Source organism: Thunnus albacares, chromosome 2 (assembly GCF_914725855.1).
Source record: "Thunnus albacares chromosome 2, fThuAlb1.1, whole genome shotgun sequence".
Lineage (NCBI taxonomy): Eukaryota > Metazoa > Chordata > Actinopteri > Scombriformes > Scombridae > Thunnus > Thunnus albacares.
Window position 1 is genome coordinate 10685116 of NC_058107.1, and position 21111 is coordinate 10706226.

Consider the following 21111-nt stretch of genomic DNA (forward strand, 5'->3'; position numbering starts at 1 on the left):
TCTCGCAGAGTCCACCCCCACACCCCCACACATCATCCTCTGCCCTCTGCATGCAAGGACAAGGTCGCTCTGACCTACAGCAGCCACATGGTACCATAGAGAAACACATAAAGGCTGTGAGCAGTCACAGTGAAATGGATTTACATGTGTATTTACACACTGATGGAAGGCTATCAAAACCAGAATACAGATGTCTAATGAAGTCATCTTTTTCTTAAGACTGAAAACTACCCTTACTGCGAGGGTTAACACATGTATTTCCATTCTGATCTGTCAACCTGCAGCCAAAGCAGCACAAATCCTGTTTATTTTGAACGTATTGTTCAGACAGGATGCCAAAGGCAGTGTGTGTGTATCTCTCAAACTATGCGTTACATTTCTGTCTGTCTCATCAAAGACCTTTTTCAGGTCACGCTAATGTTTTCACAAAGCTGTTCGCAGACTGACTCACAGGTTATTTGTAGAATAGGCTTTTATACTATAAGTGCTAGAAGATGTTTTCTCTTGAAGCTGCAACGGATGATCTCTGTGTTCCTTTTACTGAGTGTAAATCATCTCCTGATTCATGTCCAGATCAAAATCCAAACAACCCTACAAGGAAGCAGAAAAAAAACAAAAAGAATCTCTGACTTCCATGGAACAGACTGGGAAAATGCCATCATAAACAACATTATCAGGGGTTTAAGCAGGAAGGAGGAGGATTTGTAATGTAAAACTAAAACCAGTTGTTGTCTGAACCAGACTTCAGCTGTGTGAGCCCAAATTATACAAAACCACATCATAGATAAGAATAGATAAAAGCACATTAAGCTGAACTCTTTTCTTTCATATAAATAGATTTGTTGCTCAAAATAGAGCCTCCATCAGCAGCTGGAACATCAGAGTGATTTCCTTCAAACACAACAATCACTGCCTGATCCAATGATGCAGGGACATGAATTGTCTTTGGCCAAATATATATTAGCACATCAGAGATTTCCACTTCTCTGTACCAGAACATTTTATCTGCCCCGCACAGTCCACTTCAATAAGAAAGGTCTGCCTGATTGAGAAGGTCTGTAGGAGGTAGAGCTGTATTTAAAAATGACATAAGAAATGAATGTGTAGAAGAAGCTTTTCCCCTCTATAGCCAGTCCAGTGATGACAGTGTTTGCAGACTCCATCACAGAGCACATTAGCGTGTATTGATTGTAAACAAGACTTCAGTGAGGCCAGCAGCCACAGTTAACTGCTTCATATCTGTGTGCAGCTTTGGAGAAATACTAGAAACAAAGCCTCTTGTTCTACATCATGGCAAATAAAAACAGATGATTCTTTTAGCTGAAGCCTGCAGTATCAGACACACTAATGTGCTGTCATCAATCCAAATTGGTTTATAAAACCAAAATTTTCTTTGGCAAGGCTTCAATTAGTCAGACCATTAGAACAGGCCTGATCAATTAAGTTTTACATAAATTTGGGTGTGAGGTGTCACAGCATGTCAGGACCCTCAAATTAAGAGCATCCCTGCATCTCACACACTAAACTCTTTAAATGAATATAAGGCTAACTGACTGACCAATTGTGGAGTTAATTTAATACATACAAGATTATGGTTTATGAATTAATAATTATGTTCCTATATTTCAGGGCCTTACCTGCCCAAACAGTGAATTGAGGATAGTGCGTAAATTGATATCGGATGCAAAAGAAGTAGCACTGGACCTCCGGGAGCGGCGTGAGGACCTGCTGGATAGCGGGACCAGGGAGCAGGAGGACGGGGATGGACTGCTGACCTGACCGCCGCTATTAGCCGAGCTGGCTCCCTTACGGTCCCGCGGCTCACAGAGAGGAGCCCTGTCATCGGTGCTGTCCGACAAAGAGGGCACACGAGGGACCGGGCGGGTGTGCGTGGTATGACATCGACGAGGATGCTCAGGTTCGGGTGGTCCTGCTGGCGGCGGACGGTCCTCCCGGTTGTGCTTCCTGCGGTGGTGGTGCCGGTGTGTGGGTTTGGATGCCCTGCAGCGCTCCCTCACACCTCGGCCCGCCTCGCCGTTTGGCTCCGGCGGGTCGGGAACTTCACTGTGAGGGGCATGTGACTTGCACTTGACCCGAGTGGTTGCATTATCGCTGTCCCGGCTGCCGATGAGCGAGGGGTGACACAGGGGTCTCCGGGCACTGATGTCGCACTCGGTCGACCAGAAAGACTCCTCGGCGTTGCTGCTGCTCTGGAGTGCGGCGGGACGGTGGTGATGCTGGTGCTGATGCTGATGGTGATGCTGACTTCTCCGGCTTTCCGCTGTGCGTTCAGGGAGGTGTGTCGGTCTCCTCGCCGATGAGGATGATTTCAGCAAGGAGGTTGTGGATTCAGATTTTGGAAAGGAGGAGCTCATTGCTGCGGATCTAGTTTCGTCTGTGTCGGTGGGCTGATCATCGACATCATACAACGTTTTCTCTCCATTGTCGACCCATGTCTTCCAGCAGAGCCTTCCCGCTGTATAGTTACATTTCACCACCTGGTTGCTGTGCGGCAGCGCGGCCGGAGCGCGCGCAGGCAGCGTACAGGGGGGCACACACGTCGCTGCAGAGCACGTCACCTTTTCATTGATGTGAATGCTGGTCTCTGGCATCATGGCAATGACGTGGGTGTAGAGGGTGATGTTCCACTGGTCTATAAACTTTACCATGGATAAGACAGACCATATATAGCCTATGAAAATACACACTGAGACTACGAGATTTTGCCTCATAAGAAACTCAGATTCATGATCTGTTGAATGGAGATGATCCATTATGAGCAGAAAATGTGAACACAACATCAAAATAATGGAATCCATGGACAACAATCCCTGCAGCAATTAGTCTATATAGGCCTACTCGTTGTTGTTTAGTCTTTGTTTGTTAATTCAACTTTATTATGATATTGTTGCTATAGTTTGTGTTGTTGTAACCTATGGTGTTGTTATATGAGAAACAGTATGAAGGCCTATTTAATAGTGTTCCTGTCACCATTGGACAAAATATCAGAAACCCCATACTGTGTTCTACTGCATATAATTATAACAGAAACAACAATAAGGCAATAAAACAAAACCAATATATGTTCAGAAATCAACTCCTGTATGTCTCAACACAGTCTGAACATGATAAGCTTCATTATATGTCGCGTGGCTGTTGTAGTTCATGACATTTTGCAGGTGTTCATTATGTTTTATCCACCCAAATTAAACTATTCTTCACTTTGTTTGGAGCTCATAGGACCCCATCAGCTAAACTTAGACGGATACATTCTTTACATGTCTACACTCATGTACCTGTGTTGTGTTTTGAAATTCTATGAGTCAGTGATTTTGATGGATATTGTTCAAAAGATAATAATTTATAGGTGCCTTCAAACTGCTCTTCCCTCCCAACATGCCACAATATTTTGCTCTCTCAAACACACGCAGAGCTACTCTCATACCTCTGCTGTACATAGTTTAGGCCTCCTGAGCAATAATGTAATAGCTACTTTTATTCAAGAAGTAAACCTATATGACAATATAACAAAACAATTATGGTATCAACCTCACATGAACATGTGTCTCCACCCACCATATAGACCCCAGATGTGGAAACACTTATCAATCCTTTAGCCAAACTCACATGTGAGCAGAAGAAGCAAAGATTTTCCCCAGTTAAGGATAATGATATGTGTCAGGAATCCTTTTTCTATGCAGTCTGTGGAGATATAGGGCTGAATATGAACCCATGTGCTGCATATTCCTTATATGAGGCCATTCTCTCAGTATGACAGGTATTGATACTGCTACTGGTTTCATATCTAAAAAAAACAGTGTAGCACTGACAGGAAATAACTGCTGCTGCAATGAGAAAACAGAGCCTCCCTCTGTCAACACTAGAAAACTGCATCCGACTGAAAAGAGGAGACAAATTATTTAAGTCTCTCTGCTTTATATTGTGGAGTATATTATCAATACTATGGTGGCATTTCCTCAGACAACTGTTTTCTTCTCTACCACCACACAATTCAACTACTGTAGTATTTTTAATTAGTATTTTAGGTTTAGAAAGAAGTCAGATGTGACTAGTTTAATTAATGAAAGTCTCCTGATTCTGATTGTGATATCTGTGTAAAAGTGACACTTCTGACAACAGCTGGTTAAATAAGATACTCAACCATTTATTAAATGTACAGAAATACTGTTCAAAATCCACACAAGAATGTGTTTAAGGACAAATCCTCAATCCAAATGTAAACAAAATGGTTGCCCCATCATATACTGTAAAGCAAATGCTTGGGGAATGACAGTTTTCATACTCTAAAGTGGATTAACAGCACTCTTGATTTTAAACCTAATTATGGACAGCTCAATGTGAGTGTCAGTAAACAGATTGTAAATGATCGTGCTTTTGTAAACACTCAAATTGAATCGATAGGGATCTTGAATTGCAACAGACCGGTAAAGCTGCTTAAGATTACTTTTCACTTGCAACACATTTTTACCCTTCTAGACTCTGCACATACACCCATGAAGTGCTGTTGAAGAATTAAGGATTGTGGCTTTAATAATAGATGTTGTTACCATATGGCATTGCAAAAAGAAAAAAAAAACATCACAAAACAACAGAGATAGTACTTCATAAACATTTTACAGAATCTACAAATTTAATCTATCAAATTGTTTTCATGGTTGGACCGGAGAATGTAATGCAATCACTGTACCTGTAAATCAAGACAACACAATAGTTATAGCATTGAAGACAATCATTTCAAAACCGTTCAATTTTTTTTTTTTTTTTTATCTCAACCCTATTTACAGAAATACAAACCTGATATCAAATACAACCAAATTACAAGAGTTTAGTAAATTACCAAAAACGCTTCGTCTCCATTGTTACAACACAGGCCGACTCACACAATTTGAGCTAAAAATGTGCTTATCTAACCGTGTCTTGTGAAAGCAGGATTGATTTTCAAAGGGGAGCACAATAAACTACCACACCAGCAGGAGTCATGACAGAGGCATTAAACATTCATGTCATGATTGACATTGGACCTCTGTTATCAAAGCAGTATATGGATGAATATGTTACATGATCGCTAAATGCAGTGATGCATTTAGCTTAGATATCTGTTAACCGTTTCCAGTTGATTCAGAATGTCATTAAATCCCAGTTGGGCATCCTGTAAGTAAGTCAAGATAAAGTTAGGTTTCCTACTGCATTTGCTTATTATGCATATTTGTGTTATCTGGTTTTATGTGTTTATTAGAAGCTTTGGAACAGTAGTCCTGAAAGCAACCTGCACTGTAACCAGCAGCTTTGATTAAACCATAACGGGCACTACAATCACTGAAAATATGTCACCATTCACACCGTCCAGTCATTCATAAAAATTTAAACAATCTAAAGTTTGTCCCACATTTGAAAGTAGGTGTTTTTGTAATGTGGTGAAGAAAAATGTGCAAACACACAGACGATCATGTCTTTCATTGGAATCAAAATTTGAATTTTAAATATGACTGTTTATGTTGAGTAATACAAAAAGTTGAATGATCAAATTTCTTAGCCCTTGCAGAAATGTAGGTGTTATACTAAGTGTAAAAGATTAGTCATATGCCACCAATACTTTACACAAAAGTGTTGTGTCTCTCCTAATGCCTGGGAAGAGTTGGCCCCATTAATGTTTTTAGTTCATAAACAATTAATAGAGTATGTTGCTCTGCTATAAAAAGACCCATATATGCTGCGAAACATTAACAGCTACAGATATATTATTATTTGGCTCGTTGTACTGCGCTCTGCTCTCTATCAGCATACTGTTGAACTGTATAAAGTACAACCAAAATAAATAACTGACATGAGTTGTACATTGAAGCTTAACAATTTTTACTCCAGACTTGGCCCAAAGTTATAGAGAAAAAGAGAAATACATAATAAAAATGTATTGGATATGTTGTTCTTCTTTAAGATACTGTATATTTGAGGGTTATTTTTAGTGCCTGGTTTAACGCACATCCATCCAACATTCAATGATTCCAAATAAAATACATTATAATATACATTGATAAAATGGCCGCATGAACAATCGTGCACCTGCTCAGTTTTGAATAATGCACAATAAGTACTTCTGAGTGTGGCTGCATTTTACACAAACACCCGATCAAGACAGGAACATGGTTGATAAAAGAGGCCCAATGTTTGGTCAGCTGCTAATAAAGAGAGATATGAGACGGAGAATATGTACACAGTGAATGTGAGAGCTGGTCTGGAGGCAGAAAAAGAGTTGCTCCCCAATCCTACAAACACTTCCCTAAACTCCATCTGTTTCTTGCTTGGACATCTCACTCACACCTATTTCCCCTCCTTCTCCTCTAAGCGGCTTGGGGTAAAAATGTAGTCCAAGGCTTGTCTCTCAGCAGCAGCCACATTGGGGTGCCAGAGGTCCACCATGAAGACCACCCTGGGGCCGTCCTCTGCGCCACCTACACACACAGAAATATAGCAACAGAAAAAAAAAAAATCAAGAACCCCATTTTATCCTGATTTTGAACCAATCCTCCTCACTGAAAAGTGGCTCTTTTCATTTTTCTTTTTCCTTAGGAAAATATAAAAGAAATCTGGGATTATACCATTTTTAGGTCAATCCTCTTTCGAGAAATAAATACAAAGATTCAACTTTAATCCCTTCTTACCCTCGTGGAAGGCCCTGTGGAGGAAGGAGTCGTCAAAAAGCAGACAGCTTCCCTCAGACCAGCACTGTGGCTCTCCACCGACTACAAGCTCACAGGAAGGGGGCACTCTGAGACCTGCCAGAGAAAAATAAGTCCATCAGTGTGTCATTATGCAACCTTTATCAATTCAAGGCATTTTAAAGCATTTTGTGTTGCTAACCAACCTCCCATGTGACATATCCCAGACTAAATGTTCTTGAGTGTCCTGTATCATCACAGTATGCTATTTAAAGAGCATCTCACAAAAGATCCTGCCCACACAACAGTAAACATCACTATTTATAACCATCTCACAGGGTGCAGTTGGAAATAGAATCAAAGCTCAGGTGCAGCAGATTAAAAAAAATTGTAGTATGAGCCAGTTAATTTCAAATGTGCCATCATGACCCAAGAGGATTCAGGTTTTCAGTCTTAACACAACAGCAGTTGATTTCACAGGGGTGCTCCTCCTCTCTAGTTAAAGATGCTTATTACTGAAATCATCTGCTGCTGAGTTCGAGCAAATACACGCTGAGCCTCAGACATCACATGGCTGAATCAGTTTCAGCTCACTAAACAGTTCACTCTCTTACCCAGGTGGCAGCGCAGCCTGACATTTGTTGGACCGTAATGCTCAGTGATCAGAGCTCCAGGCGTCAGCACAGAGAAGCAGGCGTTTCCGAACACGTTGTTGGCGATGAAGGTGCGCAACTGGCCCAGCACCCTCCATGCTCGTGGACACCTCCTGACATTAAGAACCAGAGGGGTGCCTTGGTTGACCAGGTAGTAGGTCCACCACTGCCCACGGGGAGTGCTGTTGGCTTTCCACCCTGGAGGGAGGGAGGAGCCGCTGCGGGCGGGAGGTTGGTGGTAGATGCTCTCAAACTCAGCCAGAAGGGCAGGGAAGCTCTGCTCCAGCAGCTCCACATCATGTCTCTGCACTTCTCTGGAGAAGAAAGGGGCTGACGGTAGGTCAGGGAGGAAGAAGACCTCTGGCCGCTGGATGGTGGGTCGGCTGTTAAGGTATCGGCCTTGGTCACGGACTCCTTTATGCACCCTGCCCATACCTGACCAGGTGTAGCGCTTGGCGTAATCCTGCAGGCTGTGATAGAGCCTCTGGTTCAGACTCTCTCCAGCACTGGTACAGCGGAAGCACTCCGAGGACTGGCAGAAGTTGAAGCCGTTCTGCTCTTCTAACATTGACCCATGCTTCCCTTTACCCCTGCCACGGCAGTCTGAACTCATGAAGCCCCCCACCACCCCTCCAATCCGGCTGGGCCCAGTCAGATACCTCCCACGCAGAGGGCTGGAGCCGTGTTCTCGGCCCACCCTGTAACAATACCACATAAACAGCAGCAGCACACACATGGCTATGGCAAAAGCACAGATCTCACACTCCCTTATAGACTGCATCCCTCCAGCCACCATCTCCCTCACACTCTCTAGTGACCACTCCATCTAGGCTCTTTTCTAGAATGCTGAATCTGACGGGGGGTGGGGGTGGGGGGGGTGCTGATGAAAGATCAGTTAACACGTCGTTTCTTGATAGTGATTGAAAGGGGCCTTGAAGCACACACGAGATGTTAGTGAGTCTACTGTCAAGCAGCTCTTATTGCCCCCCAAAATGTAAACAGTCTGCCGATTTGATCTGACACACTCAGTCTCCAGTCCTAACATTTCAGCACTTGGCAACGAGGGAAGGTTTCTCTTTGCATGATGTCTGGCTGTGCGGTATTTGTGCTGCTCCCTCTCTCGTCCTCCCAGACAAATGCAGACAGACACCGCGCCTTAGGGTTATCTGTTCTCTGAAAAACAAAGACAGAAGGAGAGAAAGAGGAATGAGGAGAGAGGAAGATGCTGTAACTGACATTAGGAGGATGCTGTGATTGATATTAATGATCCAAACTCTCTTTACTGTAGATGTGTGTGCCCGCCGAATGATTAATTCATCTGATGCAGATCTCATTACACGTATAGCTTTGTGTCTGTGAAACATATCCTCCTCCTCAGAGTTTGACAGAAAATACCCATCCTGTATGCACCGCATGTAAAACACACCTGCTGAAACTCACCCACACACTGTGGACTTCAAAATGACTGCACCCCATACACACACACACACACACACACACACACACACACACACACAGAAATACACTTTGATAACAAGATAATTTGGATTCAGGTTTCCACACACTCCTGTACTGCACTGTACAAAACCATGAGTCATGGGCACATTGCTGAATTTAACACAAATCTCTCCTTTTGTATTATTGCGCACCACGCACACATGCGCGCATTAGACACTGAATTATGTAAACGTAAACAGTGTTGGTACCCACCCACAATTATAATTGGCATTCATAGGTTGCTCAGCAGGAGCTGCATAAATGGATCCTCAGGGGGAGGGAGGGGGCGAGCTGTAGTCTGTGTAATCGTATGCTGCTTCAGTAAAAAAAAAAAAGGATTACATGAGTATGATTATATAATGATAATGGACCAGCAGCCAAAACGCGAGGAGTGCAATGCGTCAACTGTGATCAGAACTCCACGATGCTCTCTCACCAAAAATGGTCGGGCAATCCTGCTCCATTAGATCCTCCCCTACATCCTGTCTGACAGCATCAAGACGCCCCCACATCCCCCACACACTCCCGCTGCTTTTAGGACAAGACTGGCTCTGATCATCAAACCCAACCATGAAGCCATGTAATGAAACACACACCCTGCCTTTTTCCCTCCAATACTCCACTGTTTCCATGTAATCTGGCCACTAGAGATGCTGCCACCGGGGCCAAAAGCTGCCATACAAAGTGATGACCAAGATACTGATGAGCTGTAACGTTCAATGAGCCGCGGTGAACAAGCAGATCGCTTGATTGCCTTGTCTTCACTTGGTGGATGTGTGGTGCGTTGATTCGTGCACAGGTTTGCATCCATACCTACTCAACATTCATGACTGTGGCCAGTGGAGAAGAGGAGAGGCGCACAGGTGTTTCTCCAGGCGAAGCTGCGCACCACTGCAGTGCACAAGGTAGACGGATATCACTCGCCAACATTATAGGAAATATCTCCCAAATGCACAAAAGAAGTCCTAACTGGAAGTAACGCCCACTGTATGCTTGGAAAAAAAACCCATAAAAGCTTTCCTACCGACGGTTTGACTCCCTGTCTGTCTGTCTGTGCTGGACAGCAGCGACGGATAGGCTTCTGGTAATATTGTTGTAAATACTGAAGCTCCAACAGGGAAGACACCCAGGGTCGAGTGCCAGAAAATACGCAACAACACATCCGGTTGTAGCGTTCAAAATAAATGTCTCCACCCATCTCCATGCAGTGCAGTGCAGTGCAATTTCTGGATGGAAAAACAACAATTCATTTTTAACACAAGAAGTTAGTCTAAGTAGTATCATTAACTACTTCTTCTAAAGCATAGCATCCCTATTTTTAAAGGGCCACTCCACTGCTTTTACATGTGAAGTCCAGTTTACTTGTCATGAGGAAGCCTGTTAAAACAGTTGTATAATGTCTTCTGTGGCTCCAGAATGAGCTTTCCAAAGTTTGAAAAAAAGTAACCCCAGTGATGTCATCAGGGTTATCTTTCGCTTGGGCTAGATACTTTTTAAAAAAATCAGAAAACCTGTATTGTAAACTAGAGGTGTGGGGTCTAAAAGAAGTAAGCATTTAGGTGGCACTGAGTTGCCTTATGGGAAATGTAGGATCCAGCATTTTTGGAGCTTGACCCATGTGGGGACTAAAAGTCAGGATTTCTCGGCCTCGCTGCTTCGATATTTATCAGTCTTCTTGTAATTTGTCTTTTGCAAGTTGCACAACTTTATGGAAGTACAATACTCAATCGCTAGAGTAACCACTTAAGAACTTTTCTCAGTGGGACAAATTTTATCAGACAAATTAGCTGATGTTTGTGCTTGCAGGACCTTTGTATCACTTTGTATCACCAGGGATTCTCCACCAACTTTTCCAGGTTCAGGGTTTGTTAAACTTGCTATCTGGACTAAGCTTCTAAAATGTCAGGATTTGATACATTTCTTTGTATGTGACATCAAACTAAATATCTTTGGGATCTGGACTGCTGAGTGGTTTCAACAAGCAATTTGAATACATCAACATGACTTTTTCTGACATTTTATGGCTAGACATAACAATTAATCTGTTAATTAAGGAGATAATTGGCATATTAATCAACAATCAAAATAATCATTTGTTACAGTCTCATTCTATTCATAGAATACCTAGATAATCTTTTTTCCAAGCATCCAATGGTGAATGCATTTACTTTGAAGGTGAAATTTTCTTATATCCTCTATTACTTTGGTAATCTCCCAGCAGCTTGACTCAGCTGGCAGCCTCCCTCTTCCGTATGGCTGATGGCTCGCCCATCGACTACTATTTGATCTGGCTGCAGACTCCATTACCCAAGATGCACTGCAACAGGTGAGGATTGCAGCCATGGAGCAGTAGTTTGATGGTGATCAGAATATAACAAAATGCGACAACAGAAACTTTTCCCAAGTGAGTCCAAGTACAGATCACACTCTTGGGGCCCCTTCACTCTTCCTAGGAATGACCTTAGACTAGTGGTTTTCAAACTTGTTCACATCAAGGACCCCTAAACTGACACAAATTAGACCACAGACCCCCATCTGATAAGATTTTTGCTTATAGATGTTTTATTACAGAAAGTGTATGAAACTCATGACCAAAATTGTCATACATTTGGTCATTGTGTTACTTATGGATGGAAATAAAGTCAAAATAATTTATTCCCCTTTTGCTGGGGACCCCCTGGAACCCCTTAAGGGAAACCCTGGGGGTCCCCGAACCCCACTTTAAGAACCACTGCCCTAGACTGTCAATAGAAAGTCTTTTGGCTTCTCCTGGAGCATGAGTATAAACAGAACAAATATTACCACATAACATGACAACATTGACAGCTCTGGTTTCATGTTTATCACCAGTCTGACATGCTCTGACACGTCTGACTCAACTCAACTGTCTTGCATTTACTCAACACCAGTTAAGTAATTCTTCTACTACATCTTCACCTTAAACCTACAGGAGACTGACATACTAGGTTATGGCACAGACTCAAGCCACTTATGCTACATGGTTCACTAACACTGCAGCAGTGGCAAATAAAAAAGAACATTAAAGTCGAAATAAGTCTTCTTTAAGAGCGTCCAAAGTAATAATATTGTACATTTCTAAGCTGATGTATATTTCAAATTACAAGCTTGTTGCTGCATTGGGGCCCCAGAAGTCTGTACTACGAAGCAAGTTCAATATTCCCAGGATATCTTTTCATTATCTGGCTTCACTGAGCCTAATATTGGTCGTTCAGATAACCAGTACTACGAAGCTGGTTATCAACTAGCTCAGTGAACTCTGGGTTTTCCAGCTACAATATTCCGTTTTTATTTCCAGTTATCATCACACAGTTGTCTCTTTTTTTTTTTTTTTTTTTTAAAATCCTGCTTCGTAGTACAGGTCTCAGTTATAAAACGCTCATTTTAATTGAGTTATCTGGAATTTTTCTGAATAAAACGAATTCCCCTCAAATCTAGAACATGGAAATGATAGAGCCTCTTCCAGCAAGGATATCCAGATAATTCAGTACATTTCTGTAACACACTCCTGAAAATACTGATAACTCTTTAGTTGTGTGCATTTGTTAGAAGATTCAATGACCTGCCACCAAGGGTGATACAAACATGTTCAAGCACGTTTTGTTTTTCTTTGTTTGAAACTTCATCCTTTGTACGTTTCTGATTAGTGTATATCTGCCATCTGTTACTCTGGGAGTTTTGTTCCATCACCCCGCTGTGTAAGTCACATAGCGGCAAGTTTGCATCCTGTTTCCAGGTAAAACCTCAGGCATGGTTCGACAGCTGTGTCACAACTTCCTTCCCCTTCGCTTGGGTTTCAGGCGGAGGTGGAGCCAGACTTTCCAGCGTACGCCCCTTCTGATGGGGGCAACTGGGCTCCCAGTTATCCACTCAGTCAACTTATGCAGTTGCAGAAGAGATAACCTCAGATAAAAGTTTAATGATCCCCGCTTAGGTCTCTCGGTAATATCAGCCATGGCGAGGTCAAAGGCGAAGGTGTATACTTGTTGCGCACTGATGCTGCTCTGTGTGGTTGCCATAATTGTGTGTATTGCTGTACTTGTGAGGCGCAAATGTCCAGATGGCACTTTTTCGAGCGCTGCAGTGGCCGCAGACTCTGGGAAATGTTCAGAGATTGGACGGTGAGTGGCACTTCAACTTTTGAACTTTTTTCTTGGCTACGCAAATATCTCCATTTGCTCTGGATAATAGGATAATGTGATTATTACGAACGGTAGACTTCACATTACGCACAATACTTAGAAGCATTTAATTTTTAGCACTTACTCTCTCAGCGGTTACACTACACATTTTAATCTTAAAGAACTCAATAGTAAACTGACAGCTTAAATTCTAACAAATATGTCTATTGGTTTACTGGTTTTAACACTGTTAAAAACTGAACCAAATTCATGTCTGTAGAACATTTCATAAACAAGGAAACTGGCTGTATATGCTTTACATAAGACCAGCGTATGCAAAACATAAACATTCCATTTACCTACTTGGCAGGCATCTGCATGAGGACAGTAGATTGGCAGGGATGGTGATGAGTGTGAAATCTTTCAGGAACATCCTTCAGAAAGGGGGATCGGCGGTAGATGGCGCCATTGCTGCGCTGCTTTGCACCTCGGTCATGAACCCGCAGAGTATGGGGATCGGAGGGGGGTCCATATTCACAGTGATGGACAGCTCTGGTAACAGCCACATGCATTCATTTATTCAGCTCTCTAATACAGCAGAACTAACGAGTGACCTGCATGTTGGAGAGACACAGTTAATTAGTAATATCTCTTCTTTTCAAAGGTAAAGTCAAAATCATCAACTCCAGAGAGACTGTACCTGGGACGTTTAAATCTGACCTGCTGAAGTCATGTCCCAAGACCTTCCAGCTGGTGTCAGGTACTGCTCTTACATATCAGGGCGTAACCTGTATAGACACACTGTTTTCTGTTCCTGATTCTTTTTTAGGAAGCTGTTCTTGTTTTTCTTGCTCTGTCTTTTGTGCCAGGCGTTAGGGTTGGTTACCAATGCTCTGCTTTATCATGCAGGGAGAAGATAAGACTAAGCATTTGTAAGAGCTCTGACTTTTGAGGAATTCGGTCCAGGTCAAGACTGGAGAATGTTATTTACCACATGAGGATACGAAGTTGATGGGTTTATTGACCGTCTGGTTTCTCTTTGTGTATTGCTACAGATACTATCAGTCCTTTCTTGGACATGCATATGTCTTTATTTCTTCTTTTGTTGATGTTCCCATGCCGTTAGAGTGTGATTGTATATATACTGGGGCCCCAAGAGTTCTGTCATAGGAACTGGCCATGAACTGCTCTCCTCTGAGCCAAGACCACATACAGTGGAACAAACTAACCATTAATCTTGTTGCAACACTTGTAAGCCTATAAATAGACAGAAACAGGAGAGTAAGACCTGTAACTGATATGAGATTATTATCTGATTGGCAAAACCTTTGTATAGTCTGCAGTATCAGCCAAATAAAAGACGTGAACAGAGCAAAGCTAAACACAATGCATTTGTAAAAAATGATGAAGTCATTGGCCCACAAATAAAATTCTGTTAAGACTGAAAATATCTTAATCATTATCTACTTATTGTGATATTTACATTGGTAGAGGTACTAATACATTAATGAAAAAATACTCCATGGACAAGTAAGTCCTACATTGAAAATCCCAATTAACTAAAGAAGTATTATCATCAAAATTACTTTAAGCATCAAAAGTAAACGTACTCCTGCAGAAAATGAGCCCTGTGATTGATTTACTATCATATCAGTAGACTGTAATAATAGTATTATGTAATATCAGTATTAAATAGTAGTAGTTTTTGTAAGAGGTTGTAAGCCATAAAGGTTGGGAGACACTCGTTTAATCTTGAACGATGTGTAAAAAAGAAAAAAGTACAACAATTATTCCCTGAAATGCACCACAAAACTGTACTTACATTCAGAACTTGGGTAAATATAATTACTTTCTTTCCACCATTGACCTACCTATCCATCCATCCAGGTCCCCAATGGATTGGAGTCCCGGGGGAAATTCGAGGTTATCAAGAGGCACACCATCTTTACGGGAAGTTGCCCTGGGCCGATCTCTTCAAGCCGACCATCCAGCTGGCCAGAGATGGGTTCCCTATACCTCCAATCCAAGGCCGATACATCCCGTACATTGATACAAACCAGACTCAGTCACTGCGGTATGAAAGAAACCCAGAAAAAAAACAAAAAACAAAAAAAAACTGCACCTTTCTGCATTTGCATGATTTTTACTGTCCTTGTATTTGTCCTCCAGTAAGTTGTATTCAGATAAGGACGGGAACTTGCTGAAGACTGGTGATATTGTGAAATTTGAAAAACTAGCCGACACGTTGCAGATGATTGCAAATGATGGGGCAGATGTTTTCTACACTGGGAAAATAGCAGATGATTTAATCCGTGACATACAGGAGGCAGGTATTGTCAGACGAGTTTCATCATGCTCTCTTTTCCAACCATCTTATATCTCTGCTGGCACAATGATCTAATTACAAATGAACAAATCAATTCAGTCTGTAAAGCACTGCAGTGATCACTCACAGACTCCAGCGTGAGCTGCCTGGATCCATTAAAAGTCTTGATTATATGGAACTGAAATGCATTTTGCTCAGTTTTGCTTAGTAGAACCATTTGTTTGAATGTTTTTGCTCAGGAGGAGGACTCACGGCGCAGGACTTGGCATCGTACAAAGCTACAGTGACGGATGCGTGGGCTGTTCCGTTGGGAGAGTACCAGATGTACATACCCCCACCCCCTGCAGGAGGCATCATCCTCAGCCTCATCCTTAACATCATGAAAGGTTCCTGCTGTACACAGACTGCAGAACTGCTGCTCATCTATGCTTTCAAATCACATACTGAAGCTTGTTAGTTGTGTTGCTATTGCATTTGTTGAGCAGATCCATCCCAAATTAGTGCTTTAGATGGTTGCTGCATATGAGTTGTTTACTCAAAAAAGGAGACTGAGTAGTGATGTGAGTGTATGAGTTTCTGTGTTTCATGCGTCATGAATCCAGATCAATCTCTGGAAGTGGAACACACTAAGAAACGGAAAACTGAGCACATGTTTTTATTTACAGGATACGGCCTGAATTCAACATCTCTGACAGGTGAAGAAAAGACGCTGACTTATCACCGCTATGTTGAAGCCTTTAAATTTGCAAATGGATTAAAGAAACACATCCGAGATCCTCAGTTCAGCTCAGAAGAAGTAAGTTTTACTAAATGTTTCAGTGGATACTCCTACAGTATATCAGTCCTTTTTACTCTCAACAACATACTGAATTAATAAATAATTTCAGTAAATTTGAGCACGTTCTACACATGCTATTATTGTATATATCATTATTATTTTTAAGTAGTTAAGTTTAGTTATGGCTTATAACGGTCACTGCCAATCAATCAAGAAACCAAAATACAGTTGCAGTGGTGAAACATTTAACATAGACAAGAACAAAACTTCTTACATTACACATGGTTCTAGGTTTTGTAAATCATTCATCCAGGAAAACTAAATAGTGTAGCCCTTAAATCATCATATAATGAGCAATAAAACACAAAATGGACTTTGTCTTCAGTCTCGCCTAAATCATATAGCACACAGAGTCTTCCCTCTCTAGCAAGAGCAGTAAACCTGCCTGTTTGTATAGCTGATGCTAATGTACCTGAACATAACTGAACACACAGAGATCTTTGACTTTTAGATAAATTCTGCTTCACATAAGGCTCCACACTTGCTTTTCATCAGACAATATGTTCTTAATTTAGGTTCATACCAAACATCACCATCTTTCTTTGTACATCAGGAATGCGCCGGGCATTATGAATATTACACTGTAATCAGTTTTTTGTCCCAATTAAAAATCTTTCTAGTGAGCTGATCATTCATATTCACAAGTCTGTTCCAAAGTCGAATCATCTCACATTTATGTTTGACATTTGGACGTTCCCTTTCCATATTCCCACTAATACTATATTGTTATTGTAAAAAGTTGCCCATGTTATTAATTGGTTATGATGCTTTTGTGAAAATAATCACGTTCAAGGTGTTGAACCTTGACCCTCATGAAGTCGGAGAGGTCAGTCACATGGTTTGACTTGAGGAAAAGTAATTTTGAGTGAAGGTTCGTGCACTTTATCAGTTTTTTCTTGTGGTATTTATTGCTTATGATGCTGTTGTGAGCCCATAGTTGCTGTCTGTTAAACTTAAAACCTTAAATATTTCACTGGTTAGTTGGACTAATTTCTGACACCTTCACATTCAAATAAATGCATTTTGTAGCTGGATTTTTCTAAGCAAACCATACATGTGTATAATCCGTTAGAAATCTTGACTGCAGCTATTCCCACCAAATGTTTCTTCATTTTCAAATAGGCCTGGTTATTTGAATAAAGAAAACAAGAGAGTTTGAGAGGCAGATAGAAAGCAGTTTAAGGCCTGGGACTGAAAGGGTTAAAATGTTTTTTTTCCAGGCAACTAGAAGAATGAAACGTTATTATCGCTTTACCTTGTAAATTTGTATTCCTGTGATACGTTTTTTTTAAACGCTCTGTACTTCTTACAGATGGTAAAGAATTTCAAAGAGGAAAGCTTTGCCAAACACATCAGGAGCTTGATCAGCAATGACAAGACTCATGATCCCCAGTATTACAACATCACCTCGTACCTGGACAGCATAGGCACCACGCATCTGTCTGTGCTGGCTGAGGATGGATCTGCTGTGTCTGTCACCAGCACCATCAACCACATGTCAGTATGCTCAGTTTTGCTTCACAAGGAGAAATCAACCATCAAATATGATTGTTGGTATGAAAGTAGACGATTAAAAACGATTTAAGAGATGATGAAAAAGTGTTTTTTGAGAAGAAGCAACAAGTGACACAATGACACAAATGATGAAAAAATTAATTGGTGTTAGAAGTGTCGTCATTTAGATTCAGGTAATTTGATGTATTTTCCTTACAGATTTGGCTCAAAAGTCTTCTCTCCAAACACCGGAGTCATCCTCAACAATGAGCTGTCTGACTTCTGTGGGAGAGCTGATAGCATCTATCCTGGTAATCAGATCGACTCGATGTATTGTAAATTAATGTATATTGTATACTGTATTATTATATATAATGCATATTTCATTAGATACAGGTAATACTGATATGGCTATGTTTTTTTCTTTCAGATTTATAGAGTAACTTTATGATTTAAGCAGGGTTGCTGATTCACATTCATTCATGTATGTATTGATGGCCAGGAAGAAGTAGCTGCATGGGAATTGAGAATTGCACACATTACATATGTGTACACTCACATTGCTTGGGGTGTTGCAAAGTTATCCACTGGAACAGGGTCAAATACCTTTATCGGAGACACTTTAATAGTATATATGTGCTGCATGAAGGGAGAACACAGCTGGTTAACTGTATCTGATACCTCGGAATTTACAGTTCTCTATTTTTGGTGGTATTGTGGGTGGATATCAAACAGACATTGTATAATTATTTAAGTTTACCGACTTCTTAGCCATGCTAGCGGCATTGCTCTATGGATGGCAATGACCGTTTCACAGTTAATTGGTCCATCACTTTGGTCAAGACTGAAATATCTACCAGACAGACTGCCATGAAATTTTGTTTGCATGGTATCCTGTGGATGAAGTCTATTGGCTTTGTGCTGACTTTTGCTCTGGTGCTACCTTGAAGTTGACATTTTTCTTGTTTTTGTGAAATGCTTCCACAACTATTGAATGGCTTGCCATGAAATCTGGTATGGTAAACATTATACTTGTTTCACATCAGTATTTTAGCATCGTCACTGTGAGCATGTTAGCATGCTGATTTTAGCATTTGGTTCAAAGCACAACTGTGCTGAAATATAACCTTACAGAGTTGCTAGCATGGCTGCAGACTCGTAGTCTTGTTTCTAATGGGATATGAACCCTAGAAAAGTAGATCCTTAGTTTCGTTGCATTTCAATAGTTCAAAAATGATGAAAAATCACTGAATCTGCATTAATATTGCTATACTATAGAAGCACAATTGATATAAAATCAATAGCCTTGATTTTCATTTATTAACATGGCCCTTTTATTGAGAGTTTGGCATATTTTAAAAAAAGCATACATATTTAAAAGAGGGGATGAATACAATATAGAGAGGGTGAAACTCGCATGTGGCTTCAGTGTTCACTACTGTATGATGTCAGCTGTTGAACAAGGGTAAAGGTACATGTCAGTATTGAATAAATGCCCTTCACCCTCTGATGCACAGCTGCGGTTCACAGCATTCAAAAGAGCTCTTCTGATTGCATTTATATCAATTCTCTTCTTGTTCTTCTCACATTAATGGGTCTGAATTGTAGTCGTCTGTCCTGTCAGTCAAGGCTTTTGTTGTGTTCGCAGGGGAGCAGCCTCCCTCCTCCATGGCTCCCGCTGTGCTGAAGTCTCAGACGAAGATGTTGGTGATTGGATCGACTGGTGGGAGTATGATCACGACTGGGATGGCCTCGGTACGTGTCCATGGCAATCACACTAAGTGCCATTAAGATAAATTGCTGCAGACTAATGCCCCTCACTGTTGTCATAGCAAGTGCTGTCTTCATGAGAGTCTACAGTGTCTGCCGTAATCCATTCTGTAATCATCACTTTGCCATCTCGCAGATTGCGACATGATGTTCTGTTTTTCTTCCAGGCCCTCATGAACCATCTTTGGTTTGGGAAGAGCCTTAAGGAGGCAATTGCTTCTCCGGTTGTTTATGTCGACTCTGAAAATACAGTGAAGTTTGAACCTAAATTTGATGAGGTAAATCACTGCATTATACATTTGTTTGGTGAAGCAACACATCATACTGTATTCCACCTGAGTCTTCTCTGCTCTCTGCCTTCAGAATGTAATCGAGGCTCTGAAAGCTCTGGGACACAAACATGGAACTGCAAAGAATTTCTACAACGTGGTCAACGCTGTGGAGAAGGAGGACGGCTGTATCTGTGCTGTGTCTGATGCCAGGAAACTGGGCCAACCAGCTGGATACTGAGACCAGGATTCAGTGACATTGGTTACACAGGATGGCCTGAAGGCTACTGAGACCTTCCTGCAACCAGAACACCAGAAAACCTGCAACCGATGGTGTTTGTCCTGCTGGAAAATCATTGGACAAGACGCTTAATAACAGGCTTCTTCAGCTGGACACGTGTAGCGGTTAAACGCGTGGCCTCTGAACAGAACTGCCTGTAACGGTGACATGATGGATTTTACTGTTCAAGAAGAAACACTGTTGTTATCTGTGACTGTATCTGACCTCCTTTGACTGTTTTGTTCAGTTTGCTTGTACACATTTTTATCTCTCAAGCCATCTCCCCCATTCTTGCCACTCCTTACATTTTTCTGTTGTGAAACAGGGCACAACACATTCCATTATTCACATCATAGACTTGACATGATAGTATATTTACATTAGTATCTGATAGCAGGCTATTTCAGACTGTCTCATTAAGTTAATAACTTGTTTCTATCTGGTATTATCTTGCATTCACACTCTCAGTACTGGAGTTATTCTTTCACCTTTACTATATGGGCACTAATAAATATGCAGTGAATGAAATACGGATTATATGTGTACTATTTAAATAAAATATATCACTTTTTTTACATGCTTTATCTACTGTAAAAAATATGTTGAAGCACATTGACACAATCTAAAAGTTGGTTTTCAGGATGCTAATCTCTAATAGATGTGTTAACTCTTCATACTCTGAAGAGCAATAATCACAAATTGGCTAACACTATTTTAGTTTTTGAAATATGATTTTATGGATTTCACAGTCTGTGCCATCCTTAAATATTATTTACTACATTTAACACAATAACAGTTAGAAAAGTGCTTGAAATGGACTTATATTTTTCACAGTTAAGGTGTCACAAAGAGTATGTGCAAAAATAAAAAAATGGTGGATTAAAGGACAGGTTCATGATTTTTCAAGTTTGTCTTAAAACAACAGTCAGGTGCCCAAATGAACATTGAAACATGTTTTTCTTGCTGTAATCATTCCTCCTGTTTATACTGACCATTAGAAGATCCCTTCATAATGCACTTACAATGTAAATGATGGGGACAAAATCCACAGTCCTCCTTCTGTGCAAAAATGTATTTAAAAGTGTATCTGAAACTAATATGAAGCTTCAGCCGTCCAAATGAGTAAAATCAAATAGATGTCTTTCAATGTTACAGTCTTTTTAGTGCC

At 41.0% G+C, this 21111-nt stretch overlaps 3 protein-coding genes across 7 annotated transcripts; 1 reads left to right on the plus strand and 2 right to left on the minus strand.

Annotated features, from left to right (window-relative positions):
* Positions 1-362: 362 nt before the first annotated feature.
* Positions 363-2669, minus strand: LOC122969730 (protein doublesex-like). The gene is made up of 2 exons (XM_044335678.1): positions 1638-2669; positions 363-591 (listed from the first exon to the last, which is right to left on the minus strand). Exons 1-2 carry the CDS (start codon positions 2667-2669, stop codon positions 538-540), a joined length of 1086 nt encoding a protein of 361 aa, XP_044191613.1. The 3' UTR covers positions 363-537.
* A 1475-nt stretch (positions 2670-4144) lies between these two features.
* Positions 4145-13376, minus strand: asphd2 (aspartate beta-hydroxylase domain containing 2). Of its 5 annotated transcripts, XM_044365777.1 has the most exons (5): positions 9852-9963; positions 9641-9718; positions 7292-8503; positions 6681-6794; positions 4145-6470 (listed from the first exon to the last, which is right to left on the minus strand). In XM_044365777.1, exons 3-5 carry the CDS (start codon positions 8154-8156, stop codon positions 6340-6342), a joined length of 1110 nt encoding a protein of 369 aa, XP_044221712.1. In that variant the 5' UTR covers positions 8157-8503; positions 9641-9718; positions 9852-9963; the 3' UTR covers positions 4145-6339. The 5 variants fall into 5 exon arrangements, with proteins under 5 accessions (XP_044221712.1, XP_044221746.1, XP_044221728.1 ...); XM_044365811.1 differs by lacking the exons at positions 9641-9718; positions 9852-9963 and adding an exon at positions 13326-13376; XM_044365793.1 differs by lacking the exon at positions 9641-9718.
* ggt5a (gamma-glutamyltransferase 5a) lies at positions 11384-20471 on the plus strand. Its single transcript, XM_044365763.1, has 12 exons — positions 11384-12966; positions 13394-13521; positions 13631-13726; positions 14854-15040; positions 15136-15296; positions 15532-15678; positions 15958-16088; positions 17443-17627; positions 17844-17935; positions 19273-19379; positions 19562-19672; positions 19758-20471. The coding sequence occupies exons 1-12, from the start codon at positions 12800-12802 to the stop codon at positions 19902-19904; spliced, it is 1659 nt and encodes a 552-aa protein (XP_044221698.1). The 5' UTR covers positions 11384-12799; the 3' UTR covers positions 19905-20471.
* The last annotated feature ends 640 nt before the right edge of the window (positions 20472-21111 follow it).

Coding starts and splice junctions, on each gene's coding strand:
- asphd2 (XM_044365811.1), bottom strand. CDS start 8,156: ATGGAGTGGTCACTAGAGAGTGTGAGGGAGATGGTGGCTGGAGGGATG. Junction 6,795..7,291: donor CAGGCTGCGCTGCCACCTGG/GTAAGAGAGTGA, acceptor TTTCTCTGGCAG/GTCTCAGAGTGCCCCCTTCC. Junction 6,471..6,680: donor CCACAGGGCCTTCCACGAGG/GTAAGAAGGGAT, acceptor CTGTGTGTGTAG/GTGGCGCAGAGGACGGCCCC.
- ggt5a (XM_044365763.1), top strand. CDS start 12,800: ATGGCGAGGTCAAAGGCGAAGGTGTATACTTGTTGCGCACTGATGCTG. Junction 15,297..15,531: donor CCGTGACATACAGGAGGCAG/GTATTGTCAGAC, acceptor GTTTTTGCTCAG/GAGGAGGACTCACGGCGCAG. Junction 17,628..17,843: donor ACCAGCACCATCAACCACAT/GTCAGTATGCTC, acceptor TTTTCCTTACAG/ATTTGGCTCAAAAGTCTTCT.
- LOC122969730 (XM_044335678.1), bottom strand. CDS start 2,669: ATGGTAAAGTTTATAGACCAGTGGAACATCACCCTCTACACCCACGTC. Junction 592..1,637: donor TCAATTCACTGTTTGGGCAG/GTAAGGCCCTGA, acceptor GCTTCCTTGTAG/GGTTGTTTGGATTTTGATCT.